Here is a 25,673-nt window from a genome sequence, read left to right on the forward strand (position 1 = left end):
AGCTTATGGTTTGTATTCTATATATTAGAGCACATTTTGCTCTCTTAAGAAGAAAATGGAATAGACCACAACAAACCGAAAGCGAAGAAGAATGGAACATGTAAATTGAGTTTTCTCGTTAGTAAAATGGATTACAACGAAAAATTAATTACAATTTCGACACTATCATCCATTAACAAAAACTGCCGATGACTAATATAAGTTAACTAAAAACATGCTTGTATTTATCGCTATTTTATGGAATAAAAGATTTTTTAAATTGTGACACTGTCATTCAAAACAAAATTCATCTTTAATAACAGCAAGATATATATGCAACCTATCTCAGACAGACCATGTATCCAAATTTTCTCAGCAAATATTTTATATCGCACTAAGTGAATGAATAGAGATAAGTCTTATTTTTTCTACAAAAAATCATTTTCCAAAAAAATCTTTGTTTAAAAAATTGAAATTTACTGCCTCACGAAGGGCAAACGACCTAACTTGCATAAGGCAGAGGATAATATATAAAAATAATGAATAAAAATAAATATTTATATCGAGGTATTTTTTCCGACAACCCTAGAGGGCGCTCCTCCTCCAATGTCCAAAAATGTCAAAAATACTAGACATATAGAAAAATACCGACTTTATTTATTGGCGGGCTTTCACTGGTCACTCTGATTTAGCGGAGACACGCTCCTAAGGGCTTCAGCAACAGCGATTTTAAGCGGAAAGAAAACCTCTGTTGCAGAAGCATCTGATCAGCAAAGCAAAAAGAAGAAAAGAACAAACAAATTAAGTTTCCCGATAATTAAATAGATTATAACGCAAAAAAAAATGTAGTTTTGACATAAGCAAGTGGAACGTTCTCAACGGCAAATAATTTATCCAAGGCTGTCGCCAAATACTGAATAAGTCTAGTAAAACATTGAATTTCATTGCATGTGCTTACTGAAATTGAATTTTATCGTTTATACAGAAAACCGCTGTCTGAACAGACTACCACATTTCCGATTCCACTGGAATTCCAGTTGGAAACGGGTACTGCTCGGCATGGCTTGGTATTTCTTGGCAAGCGGCCATGCGGTACCACTAAAACGCATTAGGGCTATTCATCCAACTCGTTCTGCGAATACAGAAACGAAAAAAATAGTAAACAACTTTTATTGGAGGGAAAAGAGGTAATAGCTCGGCTGCCACACGAAAGTCGGTGACATTAGCAGAATATACAATACAGCCGGTACCCGACGACAGTTAACCTAACCTCTGATCCCTAGAGATACAGCTGGCCAACATGAGCGTGGAGGAGGAAGTGTTTCGGATCCAGAAGAAGATGAGCAAGATTTCGATGGCCAGCGACGGGACAGTGAGTTTGGGGGTTAATCAAACAGGCCATGTCAGCCATTATATCATTATATCCATCGTACAGGGACAGGAACAGGCCCTGGACCTGCTGAAGGCCCTGCAAACGCTGAACATCAACCTGGACATCCTGACCAAGACGCGGATCGGCATGACGGTGAACGAGCTGCGCAAGAGCAGCAAGGACGACGAGGTGATTGCCCTGGCCAAGACCCTGATCAAGAACTGGAAGCGCTTCCTGGCCAGCCCGGCTCCCACGACGCCCAACCACAGCTCCTCCAAGGAGGGCTCCTCCAACAACAGCAGTGCCGCCAAGTCCTCGAGCGCCGCCAAGTCATCCTCGTCGTCGTCGTCGGGAAAGGACAAGTCCAACAGCAGCGGCGGCGGCAGCAGCTCCTCCTCCAAGGACAAGGAGAAGAAGGCCTCCTCGTCCTCCTCACAATCATCGTTTCCCTCCGGCGGCATGACGGATGCGGTGCGCATCAAATGTCGCGAAATGCTGGCGGCCGCCTTGAAAATAGGTGAAGTGCCCGAGGGATGCGGGGAGCCCGAGGAGATGGCCGCCGAACTGGAGGATGCCATCTACTCCGAGTTCAAGAACACCGACATGAAGTACAAGAATCGCATTAGGTCACGCGTGGCCAACCTGAAGGACCCCAAGAATCCCGGCCTGCGTGGTAACTTTATGTGCGGCGCCGTGACTGCCAAGCAGCTGGCCAAGATGACGCCCGAGGAGATGGCCAGCGATGAGATGAAGAAGCTGCGCGAGAAGTTCGTCAAGGAGGCCATCAACGACGCCCAGCTGGCCACCGTGCAGGGCACCAAGACCGATCTCCTCAAGTGCGCCAAGTGCAAGAAGCGCAACTGCACGTACAACCAGCTGCAGACCCGGTCCGCCGACGAGCCGATGACCACCTTCGTCATGTGCAACGAGTGCGGCAACCGGTGGAAGTTCTGCTAACTCCCGCATCAGCTCCCAAACGATACCTAGCACGCCCCTCCACACACAACCCCTTCATATTCTTAAAAACATTGTAAAGACACGACATTTTGTATCTGCTGCCCGATCGCGGAGGCGCTTACTCTGACCACCTAAACCGAAGAGAAGATAAATTTCAATAAACATTAACTATTGATAAAACGGAGACACGCAGTCGGTTTTCTGCCTTTTCGAATGCCGGTGATAACGCCATGCCGCTGATAACACGGCAGTACTTTCATTAGCAGTGGTTGTGTGGTTCCAAAAAGAACTTGAGCGTTGTTTTTATATCACGATACGTAAAAGATGGAACTTAGGTTGAAATGAGATCAGCATTTTAAAAAATAAATTTTTTTACAAAATAAAATAAACAAAATTTGGAACAGATATTTCAGTTTTTTAGTTTATTGTTTTCTTACAAGCTCTATTTAATTATTAGAGTCATACAAAAATTTTTTTTAAAATAATTAGACATCCATTTCTTGTTTATTTGTTTAAATATACAGGAAAATCCACTTTCGCCTGCTGCCATTTTAAACTGACGACTCGCTTTACAACACTTAAATTTCGATAGCTTTTGTATCGATTTTCAAAAGACCTGCAATATTAAAAATTAACTTTAAAGTAAATCATTCTATACAAAAATAAATAGTTAGCTTAATAAGAAACTCATTATATTAATGAGCAGGTTTTAAAAAACAACTTTTAAGGCATCATATCAACAACCAAATAACTTCGGGTTTTAATAAGTACATATTTAAAAAAGAAACTAGGTACTTTATAAAACAAATATTTTAAGTCCATTGAAAGAAGCTTGTTCGTCGTTATTTTTATTGTAGAGCAGATTAAATCTACTTTACACCATATAGAACAATCAACAATATCTTTAAAATAATATCTTACGGGTTCGCTGTTTAGTCTACATCAATATCGAAATATATTGATATAATGGAAACCCACGTTTCGATGCCATCATCCATTTCTAGCGTTAGCAAGTAGGTTCCCTTTGGTAATGGAACCTTTACAAACATACCATCGTTCAAGGTGCAGTTCCTCACGTAAATATCATTCTATTTGTATATATAAATTATTTAAAACTTAAAATAGAGAAGAATAAGATTTAAACTACTCACATTAAGGGGACAAGTATGATTCAGGTTGGAATAGGGCATAAAAGCGGTGTAGAACCAGTAGAAGACATCTAGGCGATTTGGATGCTTCAATGATCGACAGAGCTCTTTGGAAACATTAAATAGAAACGGGTGGTATCCGTTGAGTTTCCGGTAAGTGGTAAATCTTGTTACCATCCGGTTTATTGGTAATTTAAGGGCTTTCACATGAATGTTGGCGGCTATAATTCCCCTTCCAAGGACTTTCAGTCGGCACTCGGGAAAGTCAATGTACGATTTGTCAAAGCTCTCGCACTTGAGATTTGTGAGGCGCACATATGCGAGGGATTTCCCCATCAAAAGGACCCAGATCCACAGGAGTAGCTTCATTGCTATTGACCTGAATGCACTAAATAATTTGATTCAATGCAAGCCTATTTTAATCCAGTTTTGGCTACCCAAATTGGAATATAAGCTAAACATGCTTAATTGGATTTTAATAACTAAATAATAAAGAAAAAACCTCTGATGCAGATAAAATCTGTGGCGTTGACAACTTAACCAACAAAGCCATCTAATGAGCTTATAAAGTACGTCGACCCAGCTGCACATGTTTTGTGATCTGGGAAAATAAAATTAAAATAACCAAAAAAACGAAATTAAAAAAGGAAACTTACCATAAGTTACTTGCGCCAAAATTGTCATTTTTGAATTTGAATTAAGGCGAATCGATAAGTGAAAAACAATCGATAAGTGCCCTAGCGGTGACAACAACCTAGCATAGCAGAGCAGAGTTTACAGAGCGTAGAAACGAGGAAGAATTCGGCTTCGATTTTTCCAGTTGAAATCGATTATTCAGAGTGACCGCTTGGAATATTTCAAAAAAAGTACACCATATATCTCTGGCCGGTCTTATTCATAGACAGTTCCCTGGTCACACTCCTCCGAAACCGATCGTTTTTGGCTGTTTTCTCGCGCAAAGTTCGACTTGATTTGACTTGATTCGACCCGATCCGCCGCGGCCAATAAACAAATGATAAGGGCCGAAATGGCCAAGAGCCTGTAGTGAGTGCGATTCACCTGTTGCTCGGCTGACCTGTGCGGAAAAGCGGACCTCGGCGCGCGCTGCACTTTTCCAGCGATTGTTGGTGCGTGACCTATTTATGTAACCTGTTTTCAAAAAGAATATCCCGCTTTCGACTGGACCGAAAAAGAGTGTTAATTAAACGGCAATTTCTCGTTGAATACCCACGGTTCGGCTCGGTTTTTGGTGCCGAAAAACGCGAAGAGTGCCAATTCTGAGGCAACAATTAAGGTAGAGAGTGATTGGAAAAAAGAAAAGAGTGCATTAACCCTGCCCAGACGGTGTGTGTGTGTGTGTGTTCGTTGGGGCTGGAAAAGCCAGCAAGGGAAAACGAAATGACAAGGGTCACAGCATCGGTGCAACTTTAAGTATCATCGATTTTATTGCCGTTTTCAAAGGCCTTTTGGCCGAGACGAGAACGAGACGAAGACGTGGCTGCATGCATTTTTATTGCTTTAAGCGACTGACCAAATTAAATAGCTACGCTTCAGGTTTCGTTGGCTAGAACGGTACTAACATGCACACTGCCAACTACCAGCGCAGCCCCACTCTCTCGCACTCACACACGGGCGCACACAGGTACAGGTACACCTGCCGAAGAACGGCGGTGCGAGCGAGAGGGGAGATGCGTAAAGAGCGGCTCACAGTGCAACACATTCATGGGTGCCCGTGCCCCTGCCGTGCCCCCCTTTCCACCCCCTCGCTGTGGCGCTCTCTCTTCCATTTTCTCTCTCCTTGAGCTTGAACCAGGCTTCCACACTGAGAGAAATGAGATCGATGGAAAACGGAAGTGCTATGGATTTCGGTTTTGAATTTTGTAAAATTTTTTAATGGTTTTGATTTGTGAATATTATTACATCATGATTACTTTTGTCCGTTTAAATGTTTCTTTAATGTTGGTTTCAAAATAATTTGCAAAATGATATGATGTCTTAAAAAGGTTGATAAACACATTTATAAGATTATTATTGTATGAAGAACTATAAAAGCTTGATAGAACACATCCAAAAATGTATTTTCGTATGGAGAGATTTTTATTAACTGATAACTGTTATTTTTGATCATTATTTTAAAATTGCATAAAAGTTAACCTTCTTTTTTTCAATTCTTTTTCTTTGGCTTAGCATTTATATTTGAGGGACTTTAAAAACAAGTTATTTTCTGTCCCTGCTTAAAATTCGAATAATTTAAACTATCACATGTTATTATTTTGAATGTATAATTTTGCAACTTTGTTTCAAGGCTTTCGCTTATCACATCATATAAATTAAAATTTTCTCTCTGTGCAACGGTCAAGAATTCTCGAATTGACAATAGCAACAACAGCAACAACAACGCAGGCACACTTGTTTGTCCGGTTTGTTGTTTTTGCTGTTGCACAACGGGACATTTTTCGTGTGTGGACAATTGGAAAAACCCTTTTTCAAATAAACGCTTTTCATTAGCCGGTTTTTGTTTCTTCTCTCCCATCTCAACCTTTTTTTGCGTTTCCATTTGGGTTGTTGGGTTCCATTAATGTTGTGTTGCTGCTGTTGTTGTGGTTTTTTGTTGTTGTTGCTGGGGGCTTTCGCGCACGCAGCGACTTTCTGTTTGTTTGGTGAAACTTTTTTAAGGTCTTCTCTAAATACATAATAAAAAAAATGAACATAATACTTTGCCCAGTTTTTTTCATGTTGTTGGTGAGTTGTTAGTTTTTTTTAGAAGATTTGAGTTGTAAAACCAGAAACAAATTGTGTGAAAAGATATCTAGCTTTGCGAAAAAGAATTTTGATGGCAAACAGAAAAATCTTGGAAAGTAAAACATCAAAATAAAGTAGTAATAAACATAGGATCAAAAATTAAAACAATGTTAAGTTCATTTAAATGCATTTCAATATGCCAAAAACTGTACATTTGAAGGACTTTTATTCACATTTCTAAACCCTTCTATTAGAACTCTTATTCCTCCAATGTAAACGTTACTTTTCATGCATTATATTTGTTTTATTTTATTCGGAAAATACTAAATCAATCATACTAAACTAATTATGTTGAAAATAAGTATGTTCAATAACCCCAATAAATAAACCATTGAACTATCTGAATGAAACTCAGATTAGGTTATCATCTCGTGTGTCGATTCAGGCGATCCTACTTGCTTGTTGTACTGCTGTTATACCACAGATTGCTCAAAAAGTGACAACGACATGGTGTCAAGTGTCAAAGTCAAAGTGAACAAAAAGTGGGTACATTAAACAATTTGTATTAGCGCGAAATATGTATTGTGGATATGTGTCTATATGTAGAGTAAGTGGCATAAACACAAACTTAAACCGTAATTGTACGTGGCAGCCACACACGAACTTTCACTAATGACTCTCGATGAACTTTTGGATCACTCACAACACCACTCATGCCACTCGAAACGCACTCTCTCAGTCACTCACATATATCTCGTAGATATATGCACTTAGATACGTGCCAATCGTGTGTCATTGAAGGCACTATCCAAAGCAAAATCTGCAGAGACGGAAATTCTTAGACGCTTTCTGCCTGATTCTTACGATTCTTAATCGTTTTTGGTCATGTCTGCCTCACCCCTTGAATTTACACCTTGTTTAATGTTTTTTACTTATCTCTACCTGCACTCCGGGGAGCTAAGATAACAGCTGAATGGGCATTAAGCAATCATTTTTAAATAATTCGGGCATGACTGTGTTTGGTTTAAGTGGTCTCTTAAATTGGAAAACCATTTAGTTAGACCGTGGAGTATATGATATATGGGATAGAGAAGATTCGCTTTAGATAAAGCTTCTTTTAAAGTAATTCTTCAAAGAGTGTTTAATGCTTTGAAAATAACCTAATGGAACTATTATGGGTTATATCACCATTTACTGTTCTAAAAAAAAAAGTATGAAGTACATAATTTTTTCCGGGTTTTACAGAGTTATTCCAAGTAGAACCCACTTTATTCATTGCTTTTGAAGACAGTAAGGGAATTATACTATTAAGTAGAGTACTGATAAGAAGACAACGAGTATTGGGCAATATTATTTAACATTCTACGTTTGTATGTATCAGATAACTGCTTGAACTCTACCCAACAATTCAGGTTGCTATATAGTGTGTTGCTATGTCTGAGTGGGGATCGCGGATAGTTGGGTTCCCTATATGCATTGGACTCGTATTTTGACCGGCAGAGCGTAACCAGACTGGTATGTGTGCGAGTATACGTGCCGCCGTGTGCCACTAAATTTGGTTGCTCTTGCTGTTGCTGCTTTTTTGTCTGGCATGTTGCAATTACTATGGAGAGGAAGAGGAGAGACGCCTCCAAATGAGTAACTATACTATACTATACTACCGCTGATACCATACCTCTGCGGCGGCAGCCGTTAGTCCATGTGTTAAATGATGGATGGGGTGTCCAATTGAAAGGCGGTTTCGATGGTAACCGACTGGGAAATGACGCCAGTTTGAAATTCTGATTCATGGCTGGCTTGGAAAATGAAGCAGTTGAGTTAAAAAGCTGATCTACATGTTGATTAGATGAGATTTCCTACGGTTTTCGGGTGATGAAATGGATCTGTTAAAAAAATAAATTGAATTTGAGATCAACAATCTTTCAACGTGATTTATAAATAGTCTTGATTAAAACATAGTCAGCATCGGTGATCAACTTTCTTTTGCTACATGATATTCAGGCACCATTCTTCCGGCTGAACTCGCCGGATTGGGTTGTGTGCTTAGTAAAAATTAAGATTTAGCATATGATATGTTTGCAAACATCTTTTGCCTTACCAAGTTTTTAATATTTTTAAGTGTTTTGGCAAATGAAAAATATTAGGTATTTCTAGTTTCCAATGTAAGATAATTTCACTTATAATTTTTTTCAAAGGTTTCGTTTCCCTTAACAGAATTTCGTCAATGTCAACACCTTTCTAATTGAAGATGGTGCAGAGTTTTCTACTTCCTAAACCGAATCCATAGTTAAATTACTGTCATACCGTATAAAGTAACGAAAGTAAATATTTTCAATGAAAACCAAGTCAATTTGCATAACAAACGCAGCTCATTGATACCTTCGATTTCGGTTAGACCCTCTTTTTCGGGTGGTTCTCGTATCGAATCGATTGTTCGGGGCGACTGAAGTTTAAAAGTGAAAATAGCTCGATGTCCTTTTTTGCATGTCTAAAGGTTTAAAGGTTTATTTATTTTGTATAAGATCTTCGGTCACGTATCGGAGTGTTTTGGGTCGCTTTTGGTTTCCCTAGTTTCGAGGAGAGAAGAAAAGAAGTATCGAAAGTATGATTTTTATGGATGTGTATTTAAGACGGATGACTAATTCGTTGTTGTTTTCGATTGGTTAATGAGTTGTCACTTTGGATCGAGACTTAATGTTGGCCAAATCGAGGAAAGAAAGACGTTTACCTCAAGCTAGGAAAGCGCTATGATAGCGACAAGAACAACAAAGAGACGACGGACCACAAACGAAGACAGCGACAAGTTGTGAATTCTTTCAATTTACCGTAAACTTCACCTTAATTTTTTTTCTACCAAGCCGGTTTTATTTGCCGCAGGCGCTAACTTGTATTTCGTTATTGTTGTTCACGGCTAACTCTTCCACTGGTTTTTCTTTTGGAACAGAAAAGTAACACAAGAGGCAGCAGCAGCAGCGGCAGCAGCGAAGAGGAACGGGCCTTTGTCTCTGGATGCCAACCCAGGATCAGTAAATGAAGGACGACGAATATGGTGATTGTAACACGTGTAAGTATTTCATTCCCTATTAGCGAGCGAGAAGTGGGGGTATCATTCCTTATCCAGGTACTCCATCTATCTCACTTTTCCCTCTGCCATGAACACCAACCAACAGAAGCAAAAAGCGGAAGTTCCACGCCATGCCTCACTTCAACTCCCATTACTCTTGCACAGTGGTGGATGGAAAAAGAAGTATAGGGTGTAACAACAGGTTGCTCAATGCAACAGGTTCTACAAATTGTTTGCTAACTTTTGAGGTTCCTATATTATATTATTTTGAAGTTCTTAAAATGATACACAAGTTCACAGAACAGTTTTCTTCCCAATACTTGAAAATCTTTGACTACTGATAAAGTAAGACTTTATAAATGGTATGACACAGAAATTTAAATGGTAGTTTATAAGAAACAACCAACCAGAACTTAAAAGTCAGTTGAAAGAACCTTGTTAAAAATCTGAAATCCCAGTTATTTATTATCTTGAATAAACAAAACTATATTGTAATTGCTTACCTCCAGATAATTGGCCTTTTATTTAAGTTCTAATATCTACATTAATCTTAATTCTGTTCTTTAATAAGCAAACACCCAGATCTTAAAAGACTGTTGAAAGAACCTTACTTATAAATCTGAAACCCCAGTTATCCATAATTAAATAGTTAAAACTCAGTTGTAATTTTATACCTTCATATTATTGGCCCTTTACTTAACTTCTAATAACTACCTTGATCTTAACCTTGTTTTGTTGTAAAACCCCTGAAATACCTCCTGCTCACCTATATATTTCCGCCCATCACTGTGCATTGCTCATGTCTGTCCCTGGTATCACTATTTTCGTTGCGTTCCGCTCAAGTGAGTCTTACAACAAACAGCACACGGTCTTTATGGCCCCCATGTCCATGGCAACCGAATGCGGCAGCCTCGTAAAGAACTGAATGTCAAATTGTAAAATCGTAAAATAGTAAAATGGTTAAAAATTGGAAAATGTAATTACGCTTCTAATCGACAGGGTGACTACATCTGGATAGAGCCCGCCTCGGGGCGAGAATTCGATGTGGCCATTGGAGCACGTGTCGTCTCCGCGGAGGGTCGTCGCATCCAGGTGCGCGATGACGATGGCGACGAGGTGTGGCTGGCCCCGGAGCGCCGCATCAAGGCCATGCACGCGTCCTCCGTCCAGGGAGTGGAGGACATGATTTCCCTGGGTGATCTGCACGAGGCTGGCATCTTGCGGAACCTGCTCATTCGGTACAAGGAGAATCTGATCTACGTAAGTAGCACCTCCATAAGTAATTGCCAAAACAAGAATTACAGAATAAATCATTATAATTTCATAAATAAATTGATACACAAGTATTTTTATTCAATACTTTTAGAATGATCGTAAATGCTCGTTAAGATTCAATTATGTTGCGCCATCACTCATTGAATTGTAGATATAAATTCTTATCTTCCTCAATCGATTTTGAGGTCGTTTAAGTTTTTGATTCCCATATATTTTTTATCGTACTCAACCTAACAAAATTAAAATTGAAGGTCAGATAAATATGAAAAGACTAATATAATTTCTTTTGTTAATATTATATAATAAAGGTAGAATTGTAAAGTGTGCTTCTTATATAAAAGCGCTTCTTGTTCTCCCTGTTTTCAGACATATACCGGCTCCATATTGGTTGCCGTCAATCCCTACCAGATCCTGCCCATCTACACGGCCGATCAGATCAAGCTCTACAAGGAGCGTAAAATCGGGGAGCTTCCGCCGCACATCTTTGCAATTGGCGACAATGCCTATGCGCACATGAAACGATATCGTCAGGATCAGTGCATCGTGATTTCGGGAGAGTCGGGAGCAGGAAAAACAGAAAGCACAAAGCTGATCCTGCAGTATCTGGCTGCGATTAGTGGCAAGCACTCATGGATCGAGCAGCAAATCCTCGAGGCAAATCCGATTCTAGAGGCATTCGGAAATGCCAAGACCATACGCAATGACAACTCATCGCGGTAAATACTATAGTCATAATTTATCACCTGATCTTCTATTAATCAAATGATTCTGTATACAGGTTTGGCAAATACATAGACATACACTTTAGCGCCAATGGCGTGATCGAGGGAGCCAAAATCGAACAATACCTGCTGGAGAAGTCGCGAATTGTATCCCAGAATCATAGCGAACGCAATTATCATGTATTTTACTGCATTTTGGCGGGACTTTCGTCGGATGAGAAGAGCCGCCTTGATCTTGGCATGGCAGCTGATTATAAGTAAGCTAGTTTACATAAACTTATTATATTTGTAACATTTATTAATTAAAATAAACTTTTTATAGGTATCTGACTGGTGGCAATAGCATTACCTGCGAGGGACGTGACGATGCCGCCGAGTTCTCCGACATACGATCCGCCATGAAGGTCTTGCTCTTCTCTGATCAGGAAATCTGGGAGATTATCAAGCTGTTGGCTGCCCTGCTCCACTGTGGCAACATCAAGTACAAGGCGACTGTGGTGGACAATCTGGATGCAACCGAGATACCGGAACACATAAATGTGGAGCGCGTGGCGGGGCTTCTTGGACTGCCCATTCAGCCCCTGATAGATGCCCTAACACGGCGTACGCTCTTTGCTCATGGAGAGACGGTGGTGTCCACTCTGTCGCGGGATCAATCTGTGGATGTGCGGGATGCCTTCGTAAAGGGTATTTACGGACGAATGTTTGTGCACATCGTTCGAAAGATCAACACGGCTATCTTCAAGCCGCGCGGCACTTCAAGGAATGCCATTGGAGTCCTCGACATCTTTGGCTTCGAGAACTTCGATCAGAACAGCTTCGAGCAGTTCTGCATCAACTACGCCAATGAGAACCTGCAGCAGTTCTTTGTCCAGCACATTTTCAAGCTGGAGCAGGAGGAGTACAACCACGAGGCCATCAACTGGCAGCACATCGAGTTCGTGGACAATCAGGATGCTCTCGATCTTATAGCTATCAAGCAACTGAATATCATGGCTTTAATCGATGAGGAGGCACGGTTTCCCAAGGGCACGGATCAAACGATGCTGGCTAAATTGCACAAAACCCATGGAGCGCACAAGAACTATCTGAAGCCCAAGTCGGATATAAACACTAGCTTTGGATTGAATCACTTTGCTGGCGTTGTGTTCTATGACACGCGTGGATTCCTGGATAAAAACCGGGATACCTTTAGTCCCGACCTGCTGCATTTGGTTAGCCAGAGTGGCAACAAGTTCCTTCGCCAAATCTTTGCCCAGGACATTGAAATGGGTGCCGAGACGAGGAAGCGAACGCCCACACTCTCCACTCAGTTCCGGAAATCCCTAGACGCTCTGATGAAGACCCTCTGCAGTTGCCAGCCATTCTTCATTCGGTGCATTAAACCGAACGAGTTAAAGAAGCCCATGATGTTCGATCGTGGTTTATGCTGCCGTCAGCTGCGTTACTCCGGCATGATGGAGACAATCCGCATTCGCCGAGCTGGATACCCCATTCGGCATGGATTCAGGGAGTTCGTGGAGCGCTATCGCTTCCTGATACCCGGAGTGCCGCCAGCGCATCGGACGGATTGCCAGGCGGCCACTTCGAGAATATGTGCTGTGGTCCTGGGCAAGTCCGACTATCAGCTGGGTCACACGAAGGTGTTCCTGAAGGATGCTCATGATCTGTTTCTGGAGCAGGAGCGGGATCGAGTGCTGACGCGAAAGATTCTCATCCTGCAGCGCAGCATCCGGGGATGGGTCTACCGGCGACGGTTCCTTAGACAGCGAGCCGCTGCCATCTCCGTGCAGAGATTCTGGAAGGGCTATGCCCAGCGCAAGCGCTACAGAAACATGCGAGTGGGCTATATGCGTTTGCAGGCGTTGATTCGTTCCCGAGTCTTGTCCCATCGTTTCCGCCACCTGAGGGGTCACATCGTCGGTCTGCAGGCCCATGCCCGGGGCTATTTGGTGAGGCGGGAGTATGGTCACAAGATGTGGGCTGTCATCAAGATCCAGTCCCATGTGCGACGAATGATTGCCATGCGTCGCTATCGGAAACTTCGCTTGGAGCACAAACAATTCGCGGAGGTGCTTCAGCTACGCAAGCTGGAAGAGCAGGAACTACTGCATCGCGGCAACAAGCATGCCCGGGAAATTGCCGAGCAGCATTACCGGGATCGTTTGCACGAGCTGGAGCGCCGCGAGATTCAAGAGCAATTGGAGAATCGTCGGCGGGTTGAGGTCAATATGAATATCATCAACGATGCGGCACGCAAACAGGAGGAGCCGGTGGATGATGGCAAACTGGTGGAAGCCATGTTCGACTTTCTACCCGATTCCAGTAGCGATGCCCCTACTCCGCATGGCGGTCGGGAAACCTCCGTGTTCAATGATCTGCCTCATGCGCAAAACGTCAACCAGGAGGATATTATAGCACCCATTCACATTTCCGAGGATGAGGAGGATCTGTCGGAGTTCAAGTTTCAGAAGTTCGCGGCCACTTACTTCCAGGGGAATGTGAACCATCAGTATGCCAAGAAGGCTCTGAAGCATCCTCTACTTCCGCTTCACACGCAAGGCGATCAACTTGCCGCCCAGGCCTTGTGGATCACCATTCTCAGGTTCACAGGTGATATGCCGGAGCCAAAGTATCACACCATGGATCGAATGGACACCACTTCCGTCATGTCCAAGGTGACGGCTACGTTGGGGCGTAATTTCATCAGAAGTAAGGTGGGTTGAGTATTTTAAGATTCATTAATAAATTCAAAATTTCATGTCTATCTTATTCTTACAGGAATTCCAGGAGGCCCAGCTAATGGGCCTGGATCCCGATGCTTTCCTGAAGCAAAAGCCTCGCTCGATACGCCACAAACTCGTTTCCCTAACGCTGAAGCGGAAAAACAAGCTGGGCGAGGATGTGCGTCGGCGTCTGCAGGATGATGAGTACACGGCGGATAGTTATCAATCGTGGCTGCAATCGCGGCCCACCTCCAACCTTGAGAAGCTGCACTTCATCATTGGCCATGGTATCCTTCGGGCTGAGCTACGGGACGAGATCTATTGCCAGATCTGCAAGCAGCTGACGAACAATCCCCTAAAATCCTCTCATGCCAGGGGTTGGATTCTGCTTTCACTGTGCGTGGGTTGCTTTGCTCCGTCGGAGAAGTTCGTCAACTATCTGAGGGCCTTCATCCGAGAGGGTCCTCCGGGATATGCGCCGTACTGCGAGGAGCGACTGAAGCGAACCTTCAACAATGGAACCCGCAATCAACCGCCCTCGTGGCTGGAGTTACAGGCCACCAAATCAAAGAAGCCGATCATGCTGCCCATTACGTTTATGGATGGCAATACCAAGACTCTGTTGGCTGATTCCGCCACCACGGCGCGGGAGCTGTGCAATCAATTGTCCGACAAGATAACGCTCAAAGATCAGTTTGGATTTTCCCTGTACATAGCTCTGTTCGACAAGGTCAGCTCCTTGGGAAGTGGCGGCGACCATGTGATGGACGCCATTTCACAGTGTGAGCAGTATGCCAAGGAGCAGGGCGCCCAGGAACGGAATGCCCCCTGGCGGCTGTTCTTCCGCAAGGAGATCTTCGCACCCTGGCATGAGCCCACCCACGATCAGGTGGCCACCAACCTCATTTACCAACAGGTGGTTAGGGGCGTCAAGTTTGGTGAATACCGCTGCGACAAGGAGGAGGACCTGGCCATGATTGCTGCGCAGCAATACTTTATCGAGTACTCCACCGATATGTCGATGGAGAGGCTGTTCACCCTGTTGCCAAACTTTATACCCGACTTTTGTCTCAGTGGCGTAGACAAGGCCATTGAACGTTGGGCCGCTTTGGTCCTGCAGGCCTATAAGAAATCCTACTACGTCAAGGACAAGATTGCGCCCCTGAAGATCAAGGAGGATATCGTCAGCTATGCCAAGTACAAGTGGCCTCTGCTTTTCTCCCGTTTCTACGAGGCCTATCGCAACTCAGGTCCGAATCTGCCCAAAAACGATGTCATCATAGCGGTCAACTGGACGGGCGTCTATGTGGTGGACGATCAGGAGCAGGTCCTGCTGGAACTAAGCTTCCCGGAGATCACTGCCGTGTCCAGTCAGAAGACCAACAAAGTGTTCACCCAGACCTTCAGTCTATCCACGGTTCGAGGCGAGGAGTTCACGTTCCAGAGTCCCAATGCTGAGGATATTCGAGATCTAGTTGTGTACTTCTTGGATGGTCTGAAAAAGCGGTGAGTGGTAAAGAAGTACTATATTAAAAACCAATCTAATAAACCATTTTATCCATGTTTTCAGCTCGAAATTTGTTATAGCCCTGCAGGACTATCGTGCTCCTTCGGATGGAACGAGTTTTCTTTCATTCTTCAAAGGCGACCTTATCATTTTAGAGGATGAATCTTGCGGGGAATCCGTACTGAACAATGGCTGGTGCATAGGTCGCTGCGATCGCTCCCAGGAACGTGGCGATTTCCCTGCCGAAACCGTCTATGTTCTGCCCACACTCAGCAAACCACCGCAGGATATTTTGGCTCTGTTCAACATCGAAGAGGCTCATCATGGACGGCGTCTGAGTATGGCTTCCAATGGCGGTGCTGTGGAGCCAAGGGATCGACCGCATACGTTGATGGAATACGCCCTGGATCACTTCCGTTTGCCGCCAAAGCGAACCATGTCGAAAACACTCACCCTAAGTTCCAAACGCAGTGAGGAGCTGTGGCGCTATGCCCGGGATCCCATCAAGGCACCCCTGCTACGCAAGTTGCAAAGCAAAGAGGAGTTCGCCGAGGAGGCCTGCTTCGCCTTTGCCGCCATACTGAAGTACATGGGGGATCTGCCCTCCAAGCGACCGCGTATGGGCAACGAGATCACGGATCACATATTTGATGGACCGCTGAAGCATGAGATTTTGCGGGATGAGATCTACTGTCAGCTGATGAAGCAGCTGACGGACAACCGCAACCGGATGTCCGAGGAGAGGGGCTGGGAGCTGATGTGGTTGGCCACGGGACTGTTTGCCTGTTCGCAGGGTTTGCTCAAGGAATTGCTTTTGTTCCTGCGCACCCGGCGTCATCCCATCTCTCAGGTAATCTATCTATTTACATTTAACAACAGCTTGGTATTTTACTTAATTAAATTTTATTATCAGGACTCAATGCATCGACTGCAGAAGACCATTCGCCATGGACAACGCAAGTATCCACCGCACCAGGTGGAGGTGGAGGCCATACAACACAAGACCACACAGATTTTCCACAAGGTCTACTTCCCGGACGACACGGACGAGGCCTTCGAGGTGGACAGCTCCACGCGGGCCAAGGACTTCTGCAACAATATCTCGCAACGCCTGTCGCTGCGTACCAGCGAGGGCTTCTCCCTGTTCGTAAAGATTGCCGACAAGGTCATCTCGGTGCCCGAGGGTGATTTCTTCTTCGATTTTGTACGCCATCTGACCGACTGGATTAAGAAGGCGCGACCCATACGAGATGGAGCCAATCCGCAGTTCACCTACCAGGTCTTTTTCATGAAGAAGCTGTGGACGAACACAGTGCCAGGCAAGGATCGCAACGCCGATCTCATTTTCCACTACCACCAGGAGTTGCCCAAGCTGTTGCGCGGCTACCACAAGTGTTCCCGGGAGGAGGCTGCCAAGCTGGCTGCCCTCGTCTTCCGCGTGCGATTTGGTGAAAATAAACAAGAACTACAGGCCATACCGTAAGCAAGGATATTCTTCACCGCAGACTTTGTTTAACAAAAGAATATTTTTAGGCAAATGCTGAGGGAACTTATTCCATCGGATATCATGAAAATGCAGAGCACTAGCGAGTGGAAACGGTCTATTGTGGCCTCCTATAACCAGGATGGCGGCATGACTTCCGAAGATGCCAAGGTGGCTTTCTTGAAGATTGTATATAGGTGGGTACAATGAGTTGAACAATAATAAAAGTGTTTCCTTACATATTTTATTCCTTAAATAGATGGCCAACTTTTGGCTCCGCTTTCTTTGAGGTGAAACAAACCACCGAACCGAACTATCCCGAAATGCTATTAATAGCCATTAACAAACACGGCGTGAGTCTCATCCATCCAGTGACCAAGGTAAGAAGTTAAATTTATTACTATAAGAACATACTATTATACGAATTTTTAGGTAAATCATTGTTTAATGCAAAGGTATTAACATTTGTTTAACATTTTTATATTTATAGGACATTTTGGTCACGCACCCATTTACACGCATCTCGAATTGGTCCTCGGGCAATACATATTTCCACATGACCATCGGAAATCTGGTGAGGGGCTCGAAACTGTTATGCGAAACGTCGCTCGGCTACAAGATGGACGATCTGCTGACTTCATATATCTCGTTGATGTTGACCAATATGAACAAAAATCGAACCATACGAGCCAACTAGTAAAACCTACAATTACCGCAAATATTTATAATAATTATAAATTACGATTGCAATAACTTATACAAGCCTAGTACTTTATAGCTGTAAGTCATTCCTTATGCCCACCACCCTTCGCTCTAATTGCATTCCCCTTCTCAGAGAATTCATTCCAATTTTGGTCTTGTTCAGCTATCGATTATACCAAACCAATTTCCCACTCTTGTTTTGTTTTTAGTATTTGTTTTTGTATAAATTTTGCAATTACTCTCTTAGGTATTCTTATGGCACATTCCGGTTAAATTATTAAATACAATGTTTTGTATGATGAAAAGGTCTTACATATCCATAGATAAGCATTTGTATCTACGCATTTTGCATCTATCTCTTTGTATATCCTAACTGCATATCTGTACTGATGACGTTTTGTATCAAATACATAGAAATGTTCAATTATTTAATAAATTATATACAATTAATTAGGCATTTTTAATGGTTTGGGTCGGATGCAATGAAACAGTTTATTGAGTTTAACTATTGGGGATGTTTTGGACTCAGGTGAAAAAATCTCAGAATAAAAATATTAATATTGTTAATATTAAAGGAAAATTTAAATACAAATTCTGCATTTCAAATAGTTAAAATATTTTATTATTGTGGCATGGTTTGTTTTAGGTTTTTATTTAATATAGATAGTTATCTGGATTATAATCCATATGATAATTTTTTAAGTAAATTAAAGTTAGATTCTTTATTCAACTTAAACACAAGGTTCTATACTTAGGTCAAGAAATGTATCTTAGACTCTTTTATTACTTTGGTTATAAGTACGCACGCAGAAAGAAGATCAATGAAGTATATACTATATTACAATATATGGCTAATTTCATTTTATAAAAAATTTATTTACTGCATATATTTTGTTAATTAAAGCAAAAGTTTATATAAGCAATGCAATGACTGAATATTTGACGAATCGGCTGACTTCCTAGCAATTGAGCATATAATACAAATTAAATATTTAAATCATTCAATATTAAATCTATAATATTAGAAATCGAATATATTAAGCTATAGACGGATAAATGTATAAATTAGTATCTATAAAAATATGGACTGCCAATATTGGTAAGCGATCACCAATAAGTTCTGCAATCGATAAAACAATCTTGACCTACGGCTTTGGATTTACCGCCTGGCCATAAATCGGAGTACGTGTCCAAAGTCTTGTGAATACAAATTTATATAGGACTTGCACATATAGTTTCCCTTGATTTTCTTGGTTGACTCCCACGCCAGCGATTTCCCACGCATTGTGTTTTGCGAGAATTTCCATTTTTCCCCAGCGTGTGAAAAACGGCAGCAGTCGGCAGGCAGCAAACGACTGAAGACGGCGGGTAGACTTAGATTTTTCAAGATAATTAACTTTTTTAGTAGTCGCTATGAAGTTGTGTAGCAGTCCTGAGAACTTTTAGAAATTGCTGTCTCCCCCCTTTCTAAAAACGACCGCAATCATCGCACTCACCTGTCCAAACGGCGGGGGAGAAAGGCGGTCGGTGGAAATGTGAAGGAATCGTACATTAAAAATTCCAAACTAATTTCATATTCAGCTTCTTATAAGACGGTGACGACCTTAAGAGGTTGCAGTTCCAATTGCCAGACTCGACTCGGAACTTTTGGTGGTGGTTTTTCCATTCCATCTCGTAATGAAAAGGCCAGTTTTCCTCACGCAACCCAAGTTCGTTGTTTGAGTCTTTCGTTCCCATCGCCCGCGGTGCAGTAAAATCTTAGGGGTTGCAACCAAGTTCCCATTGGCTGCCTCTGATAAGAAATGTGTCTCCCAACTGCAAGATGAGTGTTTAAGTTTCTTGGCCGGCGCTGAGCGCTCACCTTCTGATTCCGCCGAGCGGAAGTAAGCGATAATTAATTCAAAACTGCGAATCTTAATTTGTAAATCTGTAAAGACAGCAGCAACCGAGTGCATAAATATTCAACAAAGGCAGTAAAATTTCTCACAGCCGCTCAGCGCCGTCTTTTTGGGCTGTGAGAAAATTCTGCTCCTTAACTTGGCCAAAACGGAAACAATAGTGTTATATATCTATGTATATTTGCTTCTTAACGTGGCGTTCAGCAATTCCAGACCAAACTATAATTAAAGTCGACCCCGCCAGGGGGGTTGCGGCAAGGCATCGTGGGAAGAGCTGCACTTGTTTTGTTTAAAAATATTCACACGATACTGGGCCAAATTCCCACAGCAATTTAAGGCCACCAATCCACCCCCTCAGTCCAACCAAGAAATTGGTGGACAAGAATAATCACGCTAAATCAAAAACATAAGCTGACATGATTTCGTTTTTTCTTTGTCATAATTTCGGATTTCCTTCTTTTTTTATTCATGTTGGGCATTTCGCTTACACTTAAATAAACCACTGTTTTGTCTTGTAGCGATTTTTTTGTTACAAAATATTTTATGGGACTTTTTATGCTACGAATTTCCAAAGCGTTTTTTAACTAAAAAAAATCCAACAAAACCGTATGTACAGAAAAAAGTTTTCCCTTTGACTTTGTCTTTGACTTTATAAAAAGTTTAAGGGGGAAATGGAATGTTTTTGTGTAGCATGGCTACTTGCTAGGCTCGAGTTTTCTGGTTATTTCGAAGTACTTTTTTCCCTTTGGCAGTCTTTAGAAATTCATAGCAAAGAAAATCATAAATATTTCAACCGCAGCTAAAAATCTTCTATAAACTTACATCAATTGTATATTTAACTAGAATTACATGTTCTGTGTAGATGTATATATTCATGCACATACAAATATATATATATATATATATGTCAGTGAGCTTTTTTCGAGTTATGTACAGAGTTATATGTTGCATTTACAAATCTATTGGTTCCAAACTAGCACTAAATACATGTATAAAGGATGATTCACTTTAGAGAGGAGGGGGCACACATTTTGGTTCACGTCATGAGAGGTGGAAAATTAGTATGAGAAAAATTGTCAATCTACAAACTAAGGTCTCCAATAAAAACTATAAATAACTTAGGATACATATGTGTGCGATGCAATAATCCTGCACTCAGGACAAGCCGCTACCATGACTATTCCATTGCACTTCTGAGATGGAGGGCAGCGCCTGATGCTGCTGCTGCTGTGGCTGTTGTTGTTGCATACTGCCGCCGGCCGGGGATCCCGCATTGTTGCTGTTGTTGTTGTTGCTAATGCTAGTGATGTTGTTATTATTGTTGTTCTGTCGCGTCCGCATCACATCCTCGGCCTGGGTGTTGCAATGTGGCCGCGGACCCGGCTCAGGAGTATATGTGAAGGTCAGACCTGTGGCATAAATAATGCCATCATTGCGCACCAGCGAAATGGGCACCTGTGTGGGTTGTCGCACCTGCACAGGACATAAAAAAGAAATTTATAGTGGGTACTAAAAGGATTTTTCAGGATGTAACGTACCCAAAGCCATTCGCCGCGGAACTGGGAAATCTCAGGCACCACGCAAAGCAGCGTCTCCGTGCAGCGGTACATGGTCTCCGCCTCCACATCGCCGAACCACACCTGCAGATGCGGCGTAAAGTTGTCGCCACTGAGCTCTAGCATGGCCACATCGCCGCCGCCATTGAGATTCAGTGAATTTACAATTGGCACTGGCGTAACTGGAGAACTAAAAGGAAAGCCGTAATGAAAAGCTATAGATTGGTAGACTAATAAGCTCTACTTACGCCACAGGACCCATGCCCTCGTAGAACTGGTACTCAGCCTTGTCCGTGGATATGATGGTCCAGCAGGCGCCGTCGTTGATCATCTCCTTGTTGGGCTCCTTGGGACAGGGCGTGGCCTGGAACTGGATGATCTTCTCCTGCGAGAGGCACAGATACATTCGGTCCGTGTCCTTCATGTAGAAGGCGCACTTGTGCAGTTGCGAGACAGGATCGTCGGCCTCCAGCAAGGCCATCTGCTTGTCCACCTTCCGGATGATCAGACGCGGCAGCGCCATGCCCGTCACGGAGCACACCAGCTTGACCGTGGCACCGTAATGGATGTAGCCATCGCGCACCTGGAACTCCTCCGACTCGGACTCGTTGTCATCCAACAGGTGTATCGTGAAGGCACCCCATTGCGTCGACGAGGCATGGAAGTGTCCATTCTCCACGTGCAGATAGCGGGTGGAGACGGTCTGGGAACGCAGGCGATTGAAGAGGGCAACATTGGTGCCGCTGGCTATGCACAGGTCGGCATTCTTTAGCGACTGTTTCTTCTTGGACGGCTTCGATATCACCTTTATTCGCTTCGAGTTGAACACCCCAATGTCGTGGCCATTGCCGTAGAACATTTTCACCGACAGCATGAAGTGTTTTCGCTTGTCCGAGTCCGAGATGAAGAGCGTCTTGGCCGCACAGTACTGCTTGCCATTGAGATCCAACTGCTGCATGTCCTGGTCACTGCTCCCGATTCCGATGAAGGCGCACAGCTGCGCTCCCTGTTCGCCTTCGCCCTGCTGCAACATCTCTTCGTACCGCCGACGCCAGCCGCTTCCGAAGAGGTAAATGCACGGCGGTGGACAGAAGAAGCGCTTCTCATTGCCGTAGGACTTCTGGGCCACCTGGAAAACACACAGATAACACACACACACAGTGGTGCAGGAAAATTCAATTAGCACAAATTGGTATCCAGATTATCGGCAAATCATATCAAAACCGCAAGCAATGCAGCTTTGTTAATTTTCTGTAATTAATTTCAATTATTTTCATCGCGGACTGGACCGGGCTCGCGTTGCTCAATTTGCGGGCAGTCGAGTGTGAAGGATTCGCATTTGGCGGCAGTCGCCGCTTGAAGATCGCCACCGCCAAAAGCAACCGCGACAATTTTATTCCATTTTTATACCCGTTACTCGTAGAGTAAAAGGGTATACTAGATTCGTCGGAAAGTATGTAACAGGCAGAAGGAAGCGTTTCCGACCCCATAAAGTATATATATTCTTGATCAGGATCACTAGCCGAGTCGATCTAGCCATGTCCGTCTGTCCGTCTGTCCGTCTGTCCGTCTGTCCGTCTGTCCGTCTGTCCGTCTGTCCGTCTGTCTGTCCGGATGAACGCTGAGATCTTGGAAACTATGAGAGCTAGGCTATTGAGATTTGGCGTGCAGATTCCTGAGCTTCTTACGCAGCGCAAGTTTGTTTCAGTAGAGTGCCACGCCCACTTATACGCCCACAAACCGCCCAAAACTGTGGCTCCTACAGTTTTGATGCTAGAATAAAAATTTTAACTGAAATGTATTGTTCTCATCAATACCTATCGATTGATTCAAAAAAAAGTTTGCCACGCCCACTTTATCGCCCACAAACCGCCCCCAAACTTCAAAAAATCGTAAATATGAACGTGGATATCTCGGAAACTATCAAAGATATAGAATCAGGATTTCAGATTTAGATTCCGTAGCTTTGTACGCAGCGCAATTTTGATACGCGAATATGCCACGCCCACTCTAACGCCCACAAACCGCCCAAGCCTGTGGCGCCCACAATTTTCATGCTAGAAACAAAATTTTAACTGAACTGTATCGATCTCGTCAATACCTATCGATTGACCACAAAAAAAAATTTGCCACGCCCACCCTAACGCCCATAACGCTTAAATCTGTCTACCGCCGGTAGGTGGCGCATTTCAGTCTTGCTTTGCTGCTTGCTTATTTCCATTTCCCTTTGGTCCCTTTAGCTGAGTAACGGGTATCTGATAGTCGAGGCACTCGACTATAGCGTTCTTTCTTGTTTCTGTCTGCCCTGGTCAGAAACCGCAAAAATGTAACACTTTAAAGTGGACAATAGAAACGACTTGTAAAAATGGGGGGTGTGGTTTTGTGGGGTCGGATTGACCGATTAGCAAGATTAATTTTGGAAAATAAAATGGGTCTTGAAGGATTATCGAAATGGGAATAGAAAACATTTTAAATAGCAGAATAAAAACGTTTAAAATTATGAGTTTTCACGCTCTATTATGATCGCTGCGGTTACATTCTTATTCCTAATTTTATTACTGACTAATTTGGTATCCTTGACTTGAATTCCATATATATCGCCAATGAACACATTTAAAATCATTTAGGTTTCCATGTTGAAATGTACATCCAAATATGGGCTATAATTTTAAGGATTTAACTAGTAACTACCAAGCAATGTCCAATTAATAAGTACAAATATTTGCAAAGTAAAAAAAATAAACTCCCGAACTCATGTTTTCCTAATTCACGCAATATTTACCTATTTAAATTTTTTAAAATTGTAAGTCTCTATTATATGAAATTGAAATCTGTAAAATATGCTTAATCCTCATAATTCTAAGTAATAAAAAAAAATCCGTTTCAGAATTTCTTAGTAACTAACCATGGCTATATTTGGAAAATTTTCAAAAACGTGATTATCTAAAGCTAGTGTTTAAAATACAAACTTTGTGATAAAATTAGATATAGGGGAGGATCTACCTTTTAAAACCAAAGGCTACTTCGATTTAAAGTGTTTTACAGTGAGGGATGACTATGCCAGTAGCTTTCTAAGCCTTAAGTAGGGATTTCCCTGAGGCTTACCCCTTAGAAAAATGTGTCTTCATAATAAAAATAGTCCCTACACTATCCACTTGTTTAAACCGAAGTTTACTTAGCTCTAAAATGTTCTATCCCAGTGGGTTACCCCTTCGCACCTTGGCATGCAGGATCACGATGACCATGTCGTTGCGCTCGCGCATGTACTTCTCCATGGCGTCGCGGGTGAGCTTCTTCTCCTCGATGTGCGGCCGGTAAGGACCCGGCAGCAAGGACATCTGCATTTGTTGCTGCTGCTGGTGTTGCTGTTGTTGTTGCTGCTGCTGCTGGTGATGCACTTGCAACTGCTGCTGCTGCGACGTCGGCGGCGGCGGCTGAGGACCCGGAAGTCCAAAGTGCGGCATGTCCTGGCGCTGCGGTTGTTGTTGCTGCTGCTGCTGGTGCTGCTGTTGCTGGAGAGGATCGAGCGGCGAACCGTTGGGATTCACAACTGAACTATCGTAGGCAATGGCGGGCGGGGCGGCGGCGTTTAAATTAAATTGGCTGTAGCTCTTCATTTATGCACATGTCTCTTTGCATTCGGCTTATTTGTTTATAGGTTGCTTGTTTTCTGTTTTCTTTTTCTATTATTTGGCAAATTCGTTTGGCACTTTGGACACTGCTCGTTGTTGTTGCTGTATGTTTTGTATTTTGTTATCCTGCTGCAAACACCCACACACACGCAGAGCAGCTGTCGTTTCTCTCACGCACTCTCTTCCTCTTAATCGCGGATTGGCTTTGTTGTTGTTGCCGCTGCTGCTCCGGGCTCTGGATTTGGCTACTGCGGTCCCCACTAATCACACATATTTCCCCTAATTAGCTGATCTTGACTAGCGACTAGCGGTCTTAGCGGCTGGCTTCTGTTTAAGGCCGCAACTAGAGCTCGGGTTATATTTATAATATGCTACAACTAAAAAAAGCGACTGAGGATGTTGATGTTGTATCGATAGTCCGATAGGCGCTTATTTACGATAGTCGCTGGCTACCGGCGATATGACAGGCGTTGCGCAACACTGCCGGTGGGCTTGGCTGGCATTGGTCATCTAGCTATTTCATAGCCAACTATAATTTGTTTGAATAATGCAGTTTTTGGTATCAAGTTTTATATATTTAATGTAACTTACTAGGACTTACACCTTTTTATCTCTTTCCAATAAGTTTAAACTCATGACATTGATTTCTTTTTAGCACTGCAGGATATCGATTTTAAGCGCCCTCATCTAAAATTCTAGACTCAAGCTACTAACCTCCTTTTAAATGACCCATGCATTTTTAAAAAAGGCCGTGGGAATACGCACTTGCCTGAATATTAAATATATTGCAAACTTAAAGGTAAATGGTAGTAAACGTGGCTTAAAAGTTAAGTGGCAGGTGCAAGCACTTATATAATGCAATCCAAAGATGTGAATTATTTAGCACTTGCCACACAATGGAGAAACCGCC

The 25,673-nt window shown here is 42.9% G+C and overlaps 4 protein-coding genes across 6 annotated transcripts; 2 read left to right on the top strand and 2 right to left on the bottom strand.

Moving 5' to 3' along the window:
- Window positions 1-1,029: 1,029 nt before the first annotated feature.
- LOC119548458 (transcription elongation factor S-II) lies at window positions 1,030-2,492 on the top strand. Its single transcript, XM_037855725.1, has 3 exons — window positions 1,030-1,166; window positions 1,263-1,351; window positions 1,415-2,492. Exons 2-3 carry the CDS (start codon window positions 1,280-1,282, stop codon window positions 2,306-2,308), a joined length of 966 nt encoding a protein of 321 aa, XP_037711653.1. The 5' UTR covers window positions 1,030-1,166; window positions 1,263-1,279; the 3' UTR covers window positions 2,309-2,492.
- Window positions 2,493-3,240: 748 nt separating this feature from the next.
- On the bottom strand, window positions 3,241-3,825 carry LOC119548573. The gene is made up of 2 exons (XM_037855890.1): window positions 3,460-3,825; window positions 3,241-3,396 (listed from the first exon to the last, which is right to left on the bottom strand). Exons 1-2 carry the CDS (start codon window positions 3,823-3,825, stop codon window positions 3,241-3,243), a joined length of 522 nt encoding a protein of 173 aa, XP_037711818.1.
- Window positions 3,826-4,363: 538 nt separating this feature from the next.
- Window positions 4,364-18,127, top strand: LOC119546111 (myosin-VIIa). 3 transcript variants are annotated; one of them, XM_037852198.1, is made up of 12 exons: window positions 4,364-4,750; window positions 9,143-9,262; window positions 10,262-10,522; window positions 10,904-11,253; window positions 11,316-11,516; window positions 11,582-13,976; window positions 14,041-15,491; window positions 15,556-16,342; window positions 16,406-16,971; window positions 17,026-17,172; window positions 17,235-17,355; window positions 17,466-17,672. In XM_037852198.1, exons 2-12 carry the CDS (start codon window positions 9,245-9,247, stop codon window positions 17,670-17,672), a joined length of 6,504 nt encoding a protein of 2,167 aa, XP_037708126.1. In that variant the 5' UTR covers window positions 4,364-4,750; window positions 9,143-9,244. The 3 variants fall into 3 exon arrangements, with proteins under 3 accessions (XP_037708126.1, XP_037708127.1, XP_037708128.1); XM_037852199.1 differs by having other exon boundaries at window positions 4,364-4,583; XM_037852200.1 differs by lacking the exon at window positions 4,364-4,750 and having other exon boundaries at window positions 9,245-9,262; window positions 17,466-18,127.
- A 2,398-nt stretch (window positions 18,128-20,525) lies between these two features.
- Window positions 20,526-24,748, bottom strand: LOC119548041 (suppressor of hairless protein). The gene is made up of 4 exons (XM_037855117.1): window positions 24,350-24,748; window positions 21,380-22,260; window positions 21,114-21,321; window positions 20,526-21,048 (listed from the first exon to the last, which is right to left on the bottom strand). Exons 1-4 carry the CDS (start codon window positions 24,746-24,748, stop codon window positions 20,731-20,733), a joined length of 1,806 nt encoding a protein of 601 aa, XP_037711045.1. The 3' UTR covers window positions 20,526-20,730.
- Window positions 24,749-25,673: the final 925 nt, after the last annotated feature.

This window comes from Drosophila subpulchrella, chromosome 2L, assembly GCF_014743375.2.
Source record: "Drosophila subpulchrella strain 33 F10 #4 breed RU33 chromosome 2L, RU_Dsub_v1.1 Primary Assembly, whole genome shotgun sequence".
Classification (NCBI taxonomy): Eukaryota; Metazoa; Arthropoda; class Insecta; order Diptera; family Drosophilidae; genus Drosophila; species Drosophila subpulchrella.